The sequence below is a fragment of the Hyaena hyaena genome, unplaced genomic scaffold (assembly GCF_003009895.1).
Source record: "Hyaena hyaena isolate Hyena2069 unplaced genomic scaffold, ASM300989v1 scaffold_506, whole genome shotgun sequence".
Classification (NCBI taxonomy): domain Eukaryota; kingdom Metazoa; phylum Chordata; class Mammalia; order Carnivora; family Hyaenidae; genus Hyaena; species Hyaena hyaena.
The window spans coordinates 1,265,065-1,278,814 of NW_024081138.1; the positions used below are offsets into that span (position 1 = coordinate 1,265,065).

The window sequence follows — 13,750 nt, forward strand, 5'->3', positions numbered from 1 at the left end:
GAATTGAGAAGTGTTCACATAAACCCAGTGCCTCTAAGCCCCGCGCCCTGGACTCAGAATGCTGCTGGAGAATGAAGTCAGGTTCTGAACAGCACATACCAACTGCCTCACGCTCCTCCCTTCCACACACGTGACGTGAGCACCCACAGGGGCTATGCGCTGTCCCAGAAGTGCACTGATGAGGGACGCAGGCCTGGTCTCTGCCTGCACTGAACCTGCAGCCTTAGAAATAAAGAATCGGGGGCGCCTGGGTGGCTTAGTCGGTTAAGCGTCTGACTTTCGCTTGGGTCATGATCTCGCGGTTCGTGGGTAGGAGCCCCGCGTCGGGCTCTGTGCTGACTGCCGGCTCAGAGCCTGGAGCCTGTTTCAGTCTGTGACTCCCTCTCTCTCTGACCCTCCTCAGCTCACGCTGTCTTTCTCTCTCTCTCCTAGAAATAAATAAAAATCTTTAAAAAAAAAAAAAAAGAAAGAAAGAAAGAATCGGGGGCACCTGGGTGGATCAGTTGGTTCAGCAACTGACTCTTGATTTTGGCTCAGGTCCTGATCTCACGGTTCGTGGGTTCGAGCTTCGCATCAGGCTCTGTGCTCACAGCAGGAGCCCACTTCAGATCCTCTGTCTCCCTCTCTCCACCCACTCCCTTCTCTCAAATAAATGTTAAAAAATTTTTTTAAATAAAAAAATAATTAAGTAGCTTAAGGCAGGAAATTGCCGCGTCCCATGGTGACTGCAGGAAAAGCACAGACTGCTCAGGAACGCACAGTATTGACCACGGTGCAGTGCAGCTGATGCTTTGCTGGCCAGCACCCCATTTTTAGGATCTAACTGCCTTTAGGCAGGGTGTGCAGTCTGCTGTCCACACAGCGGCCTTATGGTCTTATTCCTGGAGGCTTCGCGTTGACACACCTGGCCCTGAAAGCAAGAAGCCTCCATCTAGAGATTCAGAGGAAACTTCCAGGTGGAAAGGACGTTTCAGCTGAGAGCAGAATCATACAGCCAGAGGTGGCCAGATTAGAGGGGAGGAGGGATCAATGGAAGGTGTGTGTGAAATGGCCAAGACAAGTGAGAGCTACAGGAAGTCTGGGTCCCTGGGGGCCCAGGGATGGTGGGGATTGACCCAGAGGTGAGGCTGGGATGGTTCACAGGGCTCAGCAGGAGAGAGACCCTTGGGAGCCAGAGTAGTTTGTCTTTTGAAAGAAATATAGAGATTTTGTAGGGACTCTGGAGGGTTTTGTTTAGGGAAATGACAGAGTCAGAAAGGCGGGGCCTCAGAGGGCTGGAGGTGGGGGCAGGGAGTGAGGTAATGATGAACTAAGAGTGAGGTGGCCACAGGATGAGGTGGACACATGGAGAGAGGGTCAGAGTCCATGGAGATCAGACGGTGGATGGTACAGTAGATGCACCATCAGGGACACCAGAGTTCTCCTGGGATGGGAATGTCTATGAGCTACGACCGTAGTCGTGAACGAATGAGGGTGATGCAGAACAGCAGGGAGGAAGAGGTGGGGATTACGTAGCCAGGTGTCAAGAACAGCTCAGGGGCCGGGGGTTTACATGAAGGAAGCACAGCTAGGGTAAGCAATAAAGACGTGGGGAGAAGGCACACAGCGTCGTGCCCCCCCAGAACCAAGGACCTCCCTGGCTCCACTACTGAGTGGGGCCCCCTGCCAGACACCCCTTCTGCCACAAACTCCCTTTCCGTGTCGAGCCAAAGTTCAGCAACTGGTCGCCACCCCCAGGTTAGAGTGCTCCCTTCTGAAGCCACGTTAAACCTGCACCTTCTCACACGTGAGAAACGCCTGAAGTCTGAAGGAGGTCCTGTCCTCTCCCGCCACCTGGCCATGGGGCCTTGCACAGGGCATCGACTGCTCTGGCCCTTCAGCCTGGCTCACAGGTCCTTGCCGCCTTAGCAATCAGGAGTCCGCTGAATGGAGAGAAGCCAAAAGAAAACCACCGGGAAACATGTTCTGAGCTTGAGAAAGAATCCGACAACCCTACATCTGGGTATATGCTCACAGGAGCCACAAGCAGGGACTTGAGCAGGTGTCTGTACACCCATGTTCATGGCAGCATTCATTGCGATTGCCACAAGGTGCAAGCAACACGAGCGCCCACTGCTGGATGCGTGGACACACAGAGCTTGGCGCACGCACGCGCACACACGCGCGCACACACACACACACACACACACACACACTGGAATATTACACAGCCTTAAAAAGGCAGGGAATTCTGATTATGCTACCACAAGAGTGAACCTTGGAAACACGCTGAGTGAAACAAATCAGATGTAAAAGGCCACATACTGCATGACTGCGGCTATATGAGGCACTGGGAAGAGTAGATAACTCTAAAACCTTCTCCCTCCCCAGACTTCTTCAAAGGAGTGAATGGCCTCACCTTCACCCAGAGCCTAAATCCTTGGGCGTGCCGGGTCCGTGACTCTAACCTCTCCCTCATCCTCTGTGTCCCACTGGCACATCTTCCGAGATGCCCAGAATCTTTGTACTTCCCACCATCCCCACTGCTGTCCCCCGAGCCCACGGGACCGCAAATCACTCCCACAAGCCCAATTCAGCCACAGATGACCGCACACATATCGTCTATCGCGGCAGAGCGACTGCCGGACCTGCCTTGGTGAGAAAATGGCCCATGTGGCCCTTCACAGAAAAGCCCGCTGACCCCTAGTCTAAACACAGATGTCACCTGTGACTGTCCTTCAGTGTAGCCCTCCACCCAGCAACAAAACACCTGTGTCACTTTTCAATTTTTCTTTCCCTTTCTCACGCTAACAGCTCCCCTTCTTTTCCGTCTCCTGATCAAAAGCCTCAGTCTGTGGCTGCCAGGTGGCTCCTGCCCTGCCTCCTTTCTCTCCTGCACCCCATCGCTGAGGATTATTGCCTGGAAACATCACACCCCTGCTCAGGGCACTACAGTGGCTCCCTTTGTTTCCAGCACTTGGCCTACACACACCTGTTAAGTTTTCAAAGGTCCTCTATAACCTGAGCTGACCCTGCAGAGTCAATAAAGGCCCGCTGTCCCCCAACAGGACAAGGCAGTGCCCTCCCCTCTGCCAGAAGGTGCCACGGGCCCTCCCCAGACAGCACGCCATCAGCCTCTCCCCCTCTTACTGCCATAGGTATCTCCATGTGTCCCAAACTCTCTCATTTCTCAGGTCCCCGAACCTTCCCTCTAGCTACCACCCAGCTCATAGCTCTCTCTTCCTTTTCCCGGAAAGAGAGATTTTTCTGGGAGGAAAAAATCTGAAGAATTTATCACCGTCATCTTCATCTCCTTACCTCCCGTTCACCCACTGCCATCTGCACCCACTTCTTCACGAAAACCACCCCTGCCAGCGGCACTGACGAGTTCGCCCACACCGGTAAGTCTGTTTCACTCCTACTGCACTGTCTCCTCCGCCAAGGGCACTGAACAGAGTTCACTGTTGTGTCCGAGAACACGCTCCCCTTGGCTTCCATGATAACCACGCTCTCCTTTTCCCATCTCGCTTCCGGATTACTCCTTCCCAGTGTCTTCCTCACACATCTGTCTTCCCCACCAAACAGTGAGCTTCCCGAGGAAGGGGCCATGTCATGCGTGGCTCTCCGATGCCACACATACGTTCTGGTATATGGTAGGCAGGACGTCAGTAAACATCAGCTAAAATCAACTGTCATTTATTGTTTTCAGTTCAAGAATTTCATTCTCTTGAAATTCTCCATATCATTAGTATTAATACTAACACCATAGTATTAGTGATTATTTAAATGTGTATCTGATCAACCTATCATATGGATGTCCTGTGGGTCTGTTTTTAGTTCTGATTTTTCTCTTGGTTTTCTTGTGTATCAGCTGCTGACATTACATGTGAAAAACTAGGTAAGACTTTGAGGCTCTGGATGAAGTTACCTACTTCCGGAGAAGATTTATTTTTGCTGCTGACTGGTGGGCAGACTAGAGATGCTGCCCATCCCCATAACTCCTCATTCAGTCAGGACTGACACGATCCAGCCCAGGACTCTAGTCCTCATGAGAGCTAGTCTAATTTAGGATCACCCCTTTCTCCCTAGGAATAGGCTTTCGAGCCTGGGGTGTGTTGACCAAAGTCCTTTCAACTTGGCTGGTCCCAGCTCTTAAGTTTTGCCCCAAGCCCTGTGGATCTGGAAAGATCTCTCAGCTAAATGTCCATCCAAACAAAGCTAGACTACTGCCACCAGAAATATCCTCAGTGTCTCACTAACTGGATGCCGGGGGCTTGGCTGCCCACAGCACTCGACAAGGCTCCTCCTCCTACATAGCAAGGGCAGGGCATGGCCAGGGACCTGACCATGGCCTTACAGCCAGCAACTAGTCCTGAGTCCTTGGCTTGTCTCTCTAGGTGCCCTTCACCTTACACTGCATCAGAATACTTGTTTCTTCCTGCTCTAGAAGCTTCACAGTCTCTAACATCCCTGTCACTCTTACACTGGACAAGCCAGATGATACATTCTTCTTCTGTGGCTCCGTCCGTGCCCAGCCTGGCACGCCGTCCCTTCCCCTGAGAGCATCACGACACAGCGACCCATGCCATAACAGCATGGATTCTCCCGTGCAGACAAGGCTGTTCAGCTTCTGGAACGGTGCCCATTGCTATCAAATACCCTTATTCTTTATTGGCCTGGATACTAAGACCTGCAGAGTTGATGAAGACCCAGCTAGCGCTAAGGCTAAAGTCAAAGAAACAAGCCCAGCCCAAAAAAAGAAGGCAGTCACTGTAGGCATCACTCTGCCTGGTGGCACACAATAAATTCACATGAGGGGATGAGGCCTGAGTCATAGCAAAGGACTTAAATTGTTCTTTTTTTAAAAAGGATGCTGTGTGTTCAGCAATAGGTCAAGGCCAGAGTCAAACTTTTCAGCCTTTGGCTTTTCAGAAACTAAAAGAGCATGCTTTCCTCAGTGGAGGAGAATACCAGAAGAAACACAAACATTCTTTTTGTTTTCATGATGGACAGTAGAACCAGTGGTTGAAAATAATGACAGGCTGACAAACAGTCCTACTTTTACATGCATGGAGAAGACCTAACAGAACTGCTTCGTGACACAGAGAATGTTCTCCTGCACAAGCCGGCCGACTCCGGCGCCGGTTTCTCACTTCCCATGCCCTATGTTACCCCTACCTCCTCCACTCCCCCTGCCAGGGAGCTCCTGGCTTGACCTCTGCTCTGTAGGACACTGATGTCTCCTATGAAGTGTGCCTCCCCTTCCTTGCAGAATCTGGACCTGTCAGAAAGCTAAGGAATCGATCCCAACCCGTTGCAGCCAACACCGCCAGAAGGAGTCATAACTAGGCTTCCTGATGCTCCAGGAACGCACTGGCCGGAAAAAACTAAATGGTATGCTGGCCCTCCCTTTTCTCAAGGAGCCCTGTGAGCGGGGGGAAAGGCACTGGCCACGGCTAGGTCTGAGTCCTGGCCCTGCCCCTATCTGACACTGCTCACCCAGGCATTCAAAAGTCACCGAGAGCCTACTCTGCGTCAGACACTGCTGGGAAGGAAGGGTAGAAATGTGAGACATAAGAGGTGCCCACTGTTATGGAGCTAAAATCCAAAAAAGTGCCTCAGTTTCTTCATTGGCTAGTGAAGGGGCCGGACCAAGTCATCTCTGGGGTTTCTTCTGACTAAACCTAAAGCGTGAGGGTTGTACGATCCGAGGGCCAGCGCTGCTGGCTGGCCACGTGCACCTGTACGGCTGGGGACTGGCACAGCCACTCTGGGCCTCGCTGACAACGTCTACAAGGCCAACAGGTGAGATTCGTAAAGATCCCCAGTTACCTTATGCAGCCACAGTGGAAGGTGTCCGGAATCGCCCTGCAAGGAGTCCTTCTGCTGAACTGCAGCCCAACAGTAAGAATCCACGAAGGCAGCCTGACGCCAGGAGAAGGAACTTGGGGAGAAACAGCTTATCTGGGTACCTGAGAAGCAAAATGAGATGGTGACAAATAAATGCAAGAGCAGTGTCTGGACCCTATCCCCCACAGCTCCCAGCCTCAGGTCTCTCCGTGGCAGCGAAGTCACAGGGCACCATGCCACAAGGAGGTCAGAACTAAAACCAAACGCCCGGGTTCATAGTAAAGCTGAGTATTTGAGAGATTTTTGGCCAATGCTGGTCATGAGGGCAGCTCTGGCTCAGCTGGAGAAAGCTCTTGAAAGTGAAACCACCATAAAAAGAAAAAGTGGGCAAGAAAAGAACCAGGAATGAAAGCACAGCAAGTAATAGGCCTGGCTGAATTTGGGTGAGGATTAAGAGAAGGGGAGGGGCTACAGGGGAGGGGCAGGGGGAGGAGGAGGCGGGGAGGGTCGGTTGGAAAACTGCACTAGAGGGACGCCTGGGTGGCTCAGTTGGTTGAACATCTGACTTCAGCTCAGATCATGATCTCACGGTTCAGTTCGAGCCCCATGTCAGGCTTGCTGCTGACAGCACAGGGCCTGCTTCAGAGCCTCTGTCTCCCACTCCCTCTGCCCCTCTCTAGCTCAGGCACATGCTCTGTCTCAAAAATAAATAAATATTAAAAAAAAAAAAAGATGGGGCACCTGGGTGGCTCAGTTGGTTAAGCTTCTGACTTTGGTTCAGGTCATGTTCTTGTGGTCCGTGACTTCAAGCCCCATGTCAGGCTCTGTGCTGAACGCTCAGAGCCTGGAGCCTGCTTCAGATTCTGTGTCTCCCTCTCTCTCTGACCGTCCCCTGCTCATACTCTGTCTCTCTCTCTTGAAAACATAAACATTTTTTAAAAATTTAAAAAAAGAAAGAAAACTGGACTAAAGAAGGAGTCTTTTTAGACAGAGAAGCCAGGACTTCTAGCCTGATGAAGGGAAGGCTGAAGGAACATTTGGTGATAGGTCACTGGATGGCACATCAGCAGTTTTCTGTCTCCTTCAAGAAGAAAGAAGGCACAGGTAAAAGCACAGCCCAAGGAAGAGAGAGCAAACTCGCAGACATGGGGGTGGGTGTGAGGTGGGACGGCAGGAGACCTGGGTCCCGCTCCCGGGCCACCATCTGTGGGATGGGGAGTGTGTATCTCAGGCACGCTGTCCACCACATCCTGTACAGTGTGAGAGATGCTAGGTGCATGGGTTCTGATGCTATTCTCCTCAAACCCAACTCTGCCACTCACAGCTGGGTGACCTCAGGTCACTTCACCTTCCAAACCCAAGTTTCTCCAAATGGACAATGATGTCAATATCTGTACTCTCAGTAGGCTGCCTGGTTCCCAGTAGTTTCTCAGGAAGTACTGCATTCTTCTGTATGAAGTAACCAGCAGGTTCTATTGTTGCTTTAAAGAGTGGGGGCATGCCTGCCCTAAAAAGAGGGGAAAGGGATGGTAGGAAGACACTGAAGTGGGCTTCCCTAGTCCCTGAAACATAATAAAAAGACTCAAAGGGTCACCGCCCTCTGGGGAGGGGGTGGGCTTTACACTTGTGGCAGGAGAAGGCAGTGATGGGGATGTTGTCCGGGGAGTAGAATCTTGGGGTGGAGGAGGTACAATGGGGTCAGAGCACCCCCTCTTCATCAGGTACTTTTATGCCCACAGACATCAAGAGAGGACTTTTCAGCAAGAACCCTTGGAGGAGATCACTGTGATAAGTCGCATACTATCAGAGATTGTCCCACAGTAGGGGTGAGTTCTTGCCAGCTAGGAATGGATTAAATATGAGCTAGGGGTAGGTTGTGTATTTCAAATACCTTTCAATTCGCATAGCCCATTGAACTTCAGTTCTTGCTTTTATTTTATTTTATTTTTTGAGAGAGAGACAGAGACAGTATGTGCAGGGGAGGGTCAGGGAGACACAGAATCTGAAGCAGGCTCCAGGCTCTGAGCTAACTGTCAGCACAGAGCCCGACACGGGGCTCGAACCCATGAACCGTGAGATCATGACCTGAGCTGAAGTCGGATGCTCAACCGACTAAGCCACCCAGGTGCCCTAGTTCTTGCATTTTATAAAAACAGAGTAGTCAGAACAGTGCAGGGCCACAGGGATAATGTCACACAGCTCTTGCATTAGCACGACTTTGCTAAAAGCTGCCTAGGAAGTCCCCAACCACCAAGGCTTACTGAGCATAGCAGAGGGAGGGAGAGAGCACAAGCCAGCCCCTGGGTTATATAAATGGATGGTTTCTGGTGAGTTGCTTGCTTGGCAACATCTGTCCAGTTTCTCAGGAAAATTGACAGCTATCAGGATTTCATGAAAACCTGTCTGGCCCATATATTCCTTAGGTAGAGTCCGGCAGTAAGCATAGCCAGCATGTGGTAACTTTCTTTCTATAGGATAATGTGTTTCAAGTCCTGTCTAGAGACCTGGGAAACCTCCCTCAAGGCACAGGTGGAAACTGCCAGAGCATAAATAACTGAACTTCTCATACTAAAGCTTTTGCAAAAGAGGAAGAAAGAAACTATCACTGAGTCTAGAGAGATGGAAATTGAGGATGTGCTGAGCTCAAAAGTAAACGCTCTTCATCTGGAATGGAAGGTCAGAAGAAAACACAACGGACAAGCCATATTCACAGCATACAAAGTGGTCCTCAAACCCTTGCTGCATGTAAACCTCACAACCAAATGAGAGAGAAAGACAGAGGGAGGGAGAAAATGGTATCTTATCTTCATTTTACCCTGGGTGAAACCAAAAGCTCCAAGTGGCCTCTACCCGAGCTAGTAACTGGTGATGCCAGAATTTTAATCTCTCAGTCTCTTAAAACCTTCCTCTCTGGGCCAGTCACTCCAGGAAGGCCGTACTAGGAACATCCCAGGAGCCAGGCTCTGTTAGGATGGAAGTGGTCTGGCCCAAGGTTTCTTCTGAGTGGCCAGAGGGGCAGAGCTTTCTGGGAAGGGTCAAGACACGTCCAGGAAAAGAAACACATTGAGCCCCGAAGGGTATTCCCAGGCCAGAAATGAGAAATAAAAAGAAGCCAAGAGTCAGGGGGCAGTAGGAGGCAAGCTGGGACAGAAGGCTGGGGGGTAATGAGAAGGGTTTCCTTCCGGTGGTGGGGAATCCTGAAAGTCTACACCACAGGAAGGAAGAGCTTCTATAATCTGACAATTGTCCAGGGAGTAAAATAACTCCCATCATTTGGGTACCAGGGCAAAAAAGGCATAAAAAGAACTTGGTGTTCTAGTAAAGAGGCAAAGTAGTACTCAATGTATCTAAATATTATTTTATTTTTAAAATTTTTTATCATCAGAGATTAATCAACTCAAACATATGGAAAATTACAGAAAATAATAAACAGATACCCAGGAGTTTAAAAACAGTATCGACATTTTGCTGCATTTACTTTATCTTTTTTTTAAATTGAGTATTTTTATTTAGATACTCTAGACACTATGTCAACAACTGCCCATCCAGGATCAAGAATAGAAGCAGATACCAGTCAGGAATGTACTGCAACAGAGCAGGTGAGAAACAACATGAAGAAACTGTCACAGAGGCACATGGGGGGCTCAGCTGGTTGAGCATCTGATTTGGCTCAGATCATGATCTCACAATTCATGGGTTTGAGCCCCACATTAGGCTTGCTGCTATCAGCGCAGAACCCACGTTGGATTCTGTGTCTCCCTCTCTCTCTGCCCCTCCCCTGCTCATGCTCTCCGTCTCTCTCTCAAAACAAAACAAAACAAAGCAAACCAGTCATGGTACGCATCTGCCTGAACTGTCTTTGTTTTTTTTTTTAATTTTTAAAAATGTTTATTTAGTTTTTAGAGAGAGAGACACAGAGTGTGAATAGAGGAGGGGAAGAGAGAGAGGGAGACACAGACTCTGAAATAGGCTCCAGGCTCTGGGCTGGCAGTCAGCACAGAGCCCGACGCAGGGCTCAAACCCACGAACTGTGAGATCATGACCTAAGCGAAAGTTGGACACTTAACCGACTGAGCCACCCAGGCGCCCCTTTATTTAGTTTATATATAAAGAGAGACTGAGTGTGAATAGAGGAGGGGAAGACAGAGAGGGAGACACAGAATCTGAAGCAGACTCCAGGTTCTGAGCTCTCAGCCCAGAGCCCGATGCGGGGTTCGAATCCACAAACCGTGAGGTCATGACCTGAGCCAAAGTTGGACACTTAACCGACTGAGCCACCCAGGCGTCCCTGCCTGAACTGTTATTTCCTGTAGGTCCTAGCCTGGTCCAGGCCAAAGGCACTGGTTCTGTGAAATGAAGAGCAATGCAAAAGGCCAGATGAAAGGCAGAAGAAAGAAATCAACACAAGTGTCTCTGCTATAATACCATTTACATGTTAAATAATAGTAGTGTTATAGAAAATCACACAAAATCTGTACCTAGAGCACTAACCAAACAGCAACAGTCCTGTCAAAAACATACTAGTGTGATGAAGGGGTATGAGGCTGCTGGGTTATGTACACAAGAAGAAAAAGCAAAATGGACAAAGACCAGGGAGAACTACCTGATAGCACTTCTAAATCACAGCACGTGACCGAACGGAGCCCAGAGGAAGAGCATGGAGTGAATGGGCATCATGTACACACCAAGGCATGAGAACCAATGTGACTTCCCCGAAGTGGTATTCCCCTACATACTGATCACATATAAGCTACCTCCCATCACAGAATGACTTACTAAAGGAAAATGGGTCACTTAGTAAGTACTATATTTAAATAGGAATTAGATGCTCTTGTTCAATCCAATGAAAGAGCCTACGGACTAGCTGTCATCTAGCCCCATTTGTCAGATGCAGAAATAAGACTCAGAGTAACTTCCAAAGTCAGACAGCTAATACTTGGTATAGACGCGACACGATCCCAAGTCCCTGCTCTTCGCCGAGTGTGGTGACACCCAGGGAATGAGTGACCAGGGAGGAGAGAAGGTGAAGGCAGGGCATGGAGGCAGGGTGGAGTGGAGAAGGGTAGGTGCCAGGCCAGCCAATGACACGGGAAGAAGCAGGAAAGGGCGAACCTCAGCTCCCCAGCAGCCTGGTCCTGAGCTCCAGGCCAAAGCTGATAAGGAAGCATCATCAAAACCCACAGTGCCTGGCCATCTGGCTGGCTCAGTTGGTAGCACATGTGACTCTTTATCTCTGGCATGAAGTTTACTCAGTAGGGATGGAGGATGGACCCATGGAAGGGAAGGGCCAGATCAAAGAAACTATATCATCAAAACATTCCAGCGGGAATATGACACGAGAGGCAGGAATAAGTTCCTGTAGCAATCCCAGACTTACCACACTTCCACTACAGGCAATGCAGGCTGGGTTTCTGCACTGTCAGAAGGCAGCGGGGAAACACATGGTTTCAAAATGAACACGAGAAATGGATGCTGTCCAATGATGAGGAGCATGAAGTCAGCTTAAGAAAAATGTCCGATGGACAGACCACTTAAGGCCAAGGGGCAATTTAACAGACACTTTTAAGTATAAAGAGGTTAGAAGAAAATTACCATCCAGCCAATTGTCACTGACACAGAGGCCAACCTGTGTGGAAAAATATGGAAATCCAATTGGATAGGGGGAAGGCATTTTTGCCTGAAGGGAAAAATTAGGTAAATCTATATGGAAAAAAAAAGGTTCTGGAATCTTTATTCCTGAATGTTGCTGTTACAAAGATTCATGATATCGAATGGCCATTGGGTTTTCTCTTTTACTAACAAGTCGCTTAACGTCTGTGAACCTCATTTTTCTCATTTGCAAAGCCTCCCAGTGCCAGCACACAGTAAGAACTCAATGAAGAGCAGCTGTCGGTTTTATTTCTATGCATCATGGTAAGCGCTGGGGATACATAGATTCAGGGCTTCTTTGTCACATCTTGGATTATTTCCTTCGGTGCACTTATAATTATTTGAATTTCACTTTTATTAACTGGTTTACATGTTTGTCTTATCTCCTACAGCCCTTGAACACACATACCATGAAAGCCTGCCTTGGATAGCGGGGATCTCAGATTTAATGGGGCCACAGCCTGAGACTAGACCCAGCTTTATTAAGTCCTCTTGCATCATCTCTCCCTCAATGACAGCTTTTAAAAGCTAGCTTTTGGAGTTCTGGCAACAAAGGAGCTCTATTGTGGAGGCGAAGGCTTTGAGTGTCTCAATCTTGTAATGAATCAAAGTCAGTGACTCCAATAAAATGAAAAGAACCCACAACAACTGTTACCATTATTCAGATAACTGGTCACGAGGCTTATTTGCAAATACAAAGACATTTTAAGTAGACAGGCGATCATGGATTACATGGCAAACACTCTTTTCTCAAGAAGTCTCAAAGAAGAAAAGAGACATCGAAGTTCATCAGAGCTAGGTATTTAATGGCACAGGGCCTTCGTGCCAGCAGCATATCAGAGACAGCCAAGAGGCCAAGGACCCCTGCCCCCCAGGAGCTCTGTTCTTCCTGTGTCTATTACAGCACAACAGAGCACAAATGTTCTCCCTAAGAGAACATCAGTAGTGCTGAGCTCAGCCCAACAAGGGTTCACTGCACACATGGTGTCATGGGGCACACAAGGGACTCAAAGATAAAGATGACATGGACCCTGTCCTCGAAGAGCTTACAGCCTAGTAGAGGAGGCTGAGAGTATGAGCCATCAGTGATAACAGACAAGACAAAGTGCATAAGCGTGATGGCTGAGCCCTGGCACATGCTCCTGTTTGAAGGGAGGAGGACCCAAGCTGGGGAACCAACACAAGCGGACACCGCCATAAAGGACAGCCCTGCAGGCTCGATCCTGTGGTGCTGCCAGGGAGGGTGGGAGGAGGGGTTTCGATGTCCTGGGGCTGGTCGTGACTGAACCAGAGCAGGTGGGCTCCCCAGAAGGAGTGCAAGTGGTGGGGAGGGCGATCCACATGGGATGGGCTCCAGCCCCAGCATAAGTGAGCAGCTTCTGTGCTGGGGCACAAGCTAGCCTGCTCTGTCCGTACTGCTCCCCACTCATAAGACAGGGGGAAGGCAGAGTACACAGGCTTCGGGATCGGAGCTGCTTTCCAGCGCCACTCCACGTGCCCCTGGGCCGGTAGGGGATCGGATCTCCGCCAGCCTCAGTTCCTCATCCGTTGGAGTCACCTGTGCTAGGGTATGTCCTAGACCCTGGTCTGGTGCTCACTGTGCTAGTCCATTTCACTGTCACCACCCCATGAGACAGGCTCTATTCTTACCCAATTTACTGATGAGGAAACTGCAGGACAGAGAAATGATGCAACTTGCCCGAGGTCTCACAGTGGATATGCTGCCTGTCAGGATGGGAACCATGCGAATAGTTCCAAAATTCGCATCTTAACCACCATCCCACAGTCTCTCAAATGTGAAAAAAAGATGGAACCGTCTGGAAGGATTGCTGGTGGGAAAACACCATGCTTAAAGGACCTGGCACACAAGTGGCATCAGTATATGCTGGGTTCAGGTGACAGACAACTGATACTCAAAATATACAAAGAACTCTTAAAACTCAACAAGAAAACAAACAACTCAATTAAAAATGGGCCAAAGACCTTAGCAGACACCTCACTAAAGAAGACATGCAGATGGCAAATGAGTATATGCGAAGAGTCTCATGTGTCATCAGAGAAATGCAAATGAAAAAACAAGGTACTAGTATGCGCCTATTGGCCAAAATCTGGAACACTGGCAATACCAAATGTTGGCAAGGAGACAGAGAAACAGGAACACTCACTCGTTGTAACTGGGAGTGCGATATGGTACAGCCACTTTGGAGGACACTCTGGCAGGTTCTTGCAAAAGTAAACATGGTTTTGCCACATGATCCAGTAATCATGCTCC

At 49.3% G+C, this 13,750-nt stretch overlaps 1 protein-coding gene and 1 long non-coding RNA gene across 3 annotated transcripts in view; one reads left to right on the forward strand and one right to left on the reverse strand.

The window, feature by feature from the left end:
• PANX1 (pannexin 1) overlaps positions 1-13,750 on the reverse strand; it is a 41,228-nt gene that overhangs the window by 10,030 nt on the left and 17,448 nt on the right. For both annotated transcript variants that reach the window (XM_039255005.1, XM_039255004.1), the window contains exon 2: positions 5,812-5,951. In XM_039255005.1, the coding sequence (XP_039110936.1) occupies positions 5,812-5,951 (140 nt within the window). The remainder of the gene's footprint in view (positions 1-5,811; positions 5,952-13,750) is intronic.
• Positions 6,823-12,063, forward strand: LOC120247196. The gene is made up of 3 exons (XR_005532244.1): positions 6,823-6,933; positions 7,569-7,655; positions 11,871-12,063. It is a non-coding gene; the product is annotated as an uncharacterized LOC120247196 (long non-coding RNA).